Source organism: Nicrophorus vespilloides, unplaced genomic scaffold (genome assembly GCF_001412225.1).
Source record: "Nicrophorus vespilloides isolate i.1.1-1 unplaced genomic scaffold, Nicve_v1.0, whole genome shotgun sequence".
NCBI classification, from domain to species: domain Eukaryota; kingdom Metazoa; phylum Arthropoda; class Insecta; order Coleoptera; family Silphidae; genus Nicrophorus; species Nicrophorus vespilloides.
The window spans coordinates 7,579-10,412 of record NW_017095927.1 but is presented as its reverse complement, the minus strand read 5'-3'; the positions used below and the strand labels follow the sequence as shown (position 1 = coordinate 10,412).

The following is a 2,834-nucleotide window of genomic DNA, read 5'->3' as shown; positions in this document are numbered from 1 at the left end:
GCAGTTTGGTTCTCAGTTGAAAATCCGTGGGATCTGACTATTCTGCATTTTTGTAGGTCATTGTCCTCAATGGTACACAAAACAGAGGTTGGACACAACACATTACGTGTCAACAATAAAATGGAAACCATTATTATAATAATTTTTAATGTTAATAGAGTGTATAAACAAGCTATGTATAAGAGACATCCATGAAGTCTCTTAGCCGATACGCCATAAGTACAAAGTAACGACTCCGGTTCGATACACATTAACATAAACAAAGGGGACCAAGCGTAAACAATTCCATCGATATTCCTACGTATGCGGATACTTTTTTGAATAATCCGAATTCAAGTCCTTTTATAAACACACACAATAATCGACACTCTTTTTTATAAAAATGCAACGGGCTCATAATAAACAAAACCACCCAGGCTGAATTCTGCGAAAACGCTTAATCATCAATATATACAATCACAACTCCCACCCCGTAATAATAAGAATTTACTTCGTAAGTGGAATATGAGCATAATCTTAGATGAATCTCTAATCGACCAAGTTTCGAATAAAGTTATGTAAAAGCAAACGAATTTCATTCAATTCCCAATTAATGAGAATTCACAACGACAACACCAGACAATAATCCACTGTGTAAAAAAATTCTATATTGACAAATAGTCACTGATGTGTCCCTTGGATTGTATATTATCAACATATTTGGGAGTGGAAAATCACCCGCTTTAAAACTAACGGATTGAGTCTTCAGTATACTGCAGTATAATAGTATGTCTAGTATACAAACTGCGTTTGAAATGGGAACATCTATTAAGTGAATAGTTTAGTGTTATGTGTTCGTATTATTTTTAACCGTTTAAATTTGTACAAAGTACAATAGTGAAGCAAAAATACTGCATTCAAATAAAGCGAGGAGATTGTTGTTAATGTTGTGACAAGCGCCAAAATTTAAAATTGTTGTCACATAACCTAAAAAATGGAAACACAACATTGTTTTTTGTGTAGTGGAATAAACAATTACACGATAAAGATTAACGAAGAAAATAGGACAATTCATTCTGGAACTAATTTGTTAATGTTTCTGATGATGTTGTTTGAAGAATACAAGGAGAACTTGCAGAACAATAGTGTGTGCGAATTTTGTTTTGGGACAATAAATGAGCTAGATTTTGCCAAAGAGAGAACCAAGACACTATCACACATTTTTTTAGATTACTGGAACACTAAACGAAATGATCCACAGCCTGTCATCATTAAACAGGAATTAAGTGAAGAAGTTATTGAAGAATCATATGAAAAACAATTAAAAGTAGATAATTATTTAGTAAATGATGTTCATATGAATAATAGTTCCTTGGCAGATGAACAAGTACAAATTAAAGTAGAAAATCAAGATATTTTTGAAGAAATTATAGAAGAAGCACATACTGTTAAAGAGGAGATAGACATTGAGGAGCAAATTGTGCAGCAAGATGTAGTTAATTATGAACAAATAACTCTGAATCAGCAGACAAATCAAACTAAAAGACTATTTTATTGTGTATTATGTGATAAACAGTTCAAGCACAAGAAAACTTTAAATATACATATGGGTGTACATACAGAATTTAATGCTCATATCTGTGACATATGCAACAAATCATTCAATCACAAAGTGTATTTATCTAGACATATGATTGTACATACAGGTTTGATATTAAAAAAAAACAAATACAATTTACTTCTACTAATATTACATATTTTTAATAGATACATTTCCATATGAATGTGAGATTTGCAAAAAAAAATTCAAACATGATTCATCTATGAGAACACATAGATTAACCCATTCAAAGGATAGACATTTTGAGTGCAGCACCTGCAACTGCAGTTTCAAATCAAAGATTCATTTGAAAAACCATATAAATAATGTTCACATAGGTATGTACTTTATCTTACAGATATGCAATTATTAATATCATTTGTAAAATTATAGGTGAATATCAACACCAATGTGAGCTTTGTGAAAGAAAGTTTAAGAGACGATGTCATCTAAAGTCACATTATCAAACTCATAAAAGGAACAACTTGCAGCATTTTTGCAGCTTCTGTGAAAGTAGCTTTAAATTACAACGAAATTTGAAAAAACATATTTTAATTGTACACAAAGGTATGTATATTTATTAAATATTTGGACCTTTGTAGAAAGATAATGATTTTTTTTTTTTTTGTATAGACAAATGTAAGGGCAAAGAAAATATTGAGATTCCTGAAGATAATCTGATGCAGTCACAAATCAGCAGAAGGCCTCAGGAATTATTTGAATTTTAAATAATTAACTTTAATTTATTTTTTAGATGAAAAACGAGATGTAACTTAAAATCATATATTTTATAAACATATGGATTATAATTATTTTTATACAAATTTATAATTCAAATGCCACAAGATATTTTCGTCCTTTGGCCTGCATGTTAACTATTTATTTATATATATATATTTTTGTTGATTTATGTTAGAATTAATTTACTTATTTTGAGAGTTATTATTTAGCTATTATTATCATTTATATTTATTTATAGAATGTATTTTTACTAATAACACCAAGATATGTCACCGATGCAGAAGGACCAATAGAGCTACCGCTGATCATAACATGTGGAGAGGATGGCTTAATTCGATAAAATTGTATAAATACTTTAGACTTCGCTGGGTTGATGCACATACGCCATGCACCGCACAACCCGGTCCAGAAGGGACTGGAGGCTTACGATCGATGTGACAAGTGTTGTCGAATGAGACACCACGACAGTATCGTCCGCGTATAGAATATATTTTATTTACACATGTTATAGTAT

At 30.5% G+C, this 2,834-nt stretch overlaps 1 protein-coding gene across 1 annotated transcript; it reads left to right on the top strand.

Moving 5' to 3' along the window:
- The first annotated feature begins 698 nt into the window (after positions 1–698).
- LOC108568769 (zinc finger protein 39-like) lies at positions 699–2,512 on the top strand. The gene is made up of 4 exons (XM_017930054.1): positions 699–1,685; positions 1,747–1,917; positions 1,973–2,146; positions 2,213–2,512. The coding sequence occupies exons 1-4, from the start codon at positions 974–976 to the stop codon at positions 2,305–2,307; spliced, it is 1,152 nt and encodes a 383-aa protein (XP_017785543.1). The 5' UTR covers positions 699–973; the 3' UTR covers positions 2,308–2,512.
- Positions 2,513–2,834: the final 322 nt, after the last annotated feature.

Excerpts from the sequence above, each read along its gene's own strand:
- LOC108568769 (XM_017930054.1), top strand. The coding sequence starts at position 974 with ATGGAAACACAACATTGTTTTTTGTGTAGTGGAATAAACAATTACACG. Across the intron at positions 1,686-1,746 it reads ACATATGATTGTACATACAG|ATACATTTCCATATGAATGT; the intron begins GTTTGATATTAA and ends TATTTTTAATAG. Across the intron at positions 2,147-2,212 it reads TATTTTAATTGTACACAAAG|ACAAATGTAAGGGCAAAGAA; the intron begins GTATGTATATTT and ends TTTTTTGTATAG.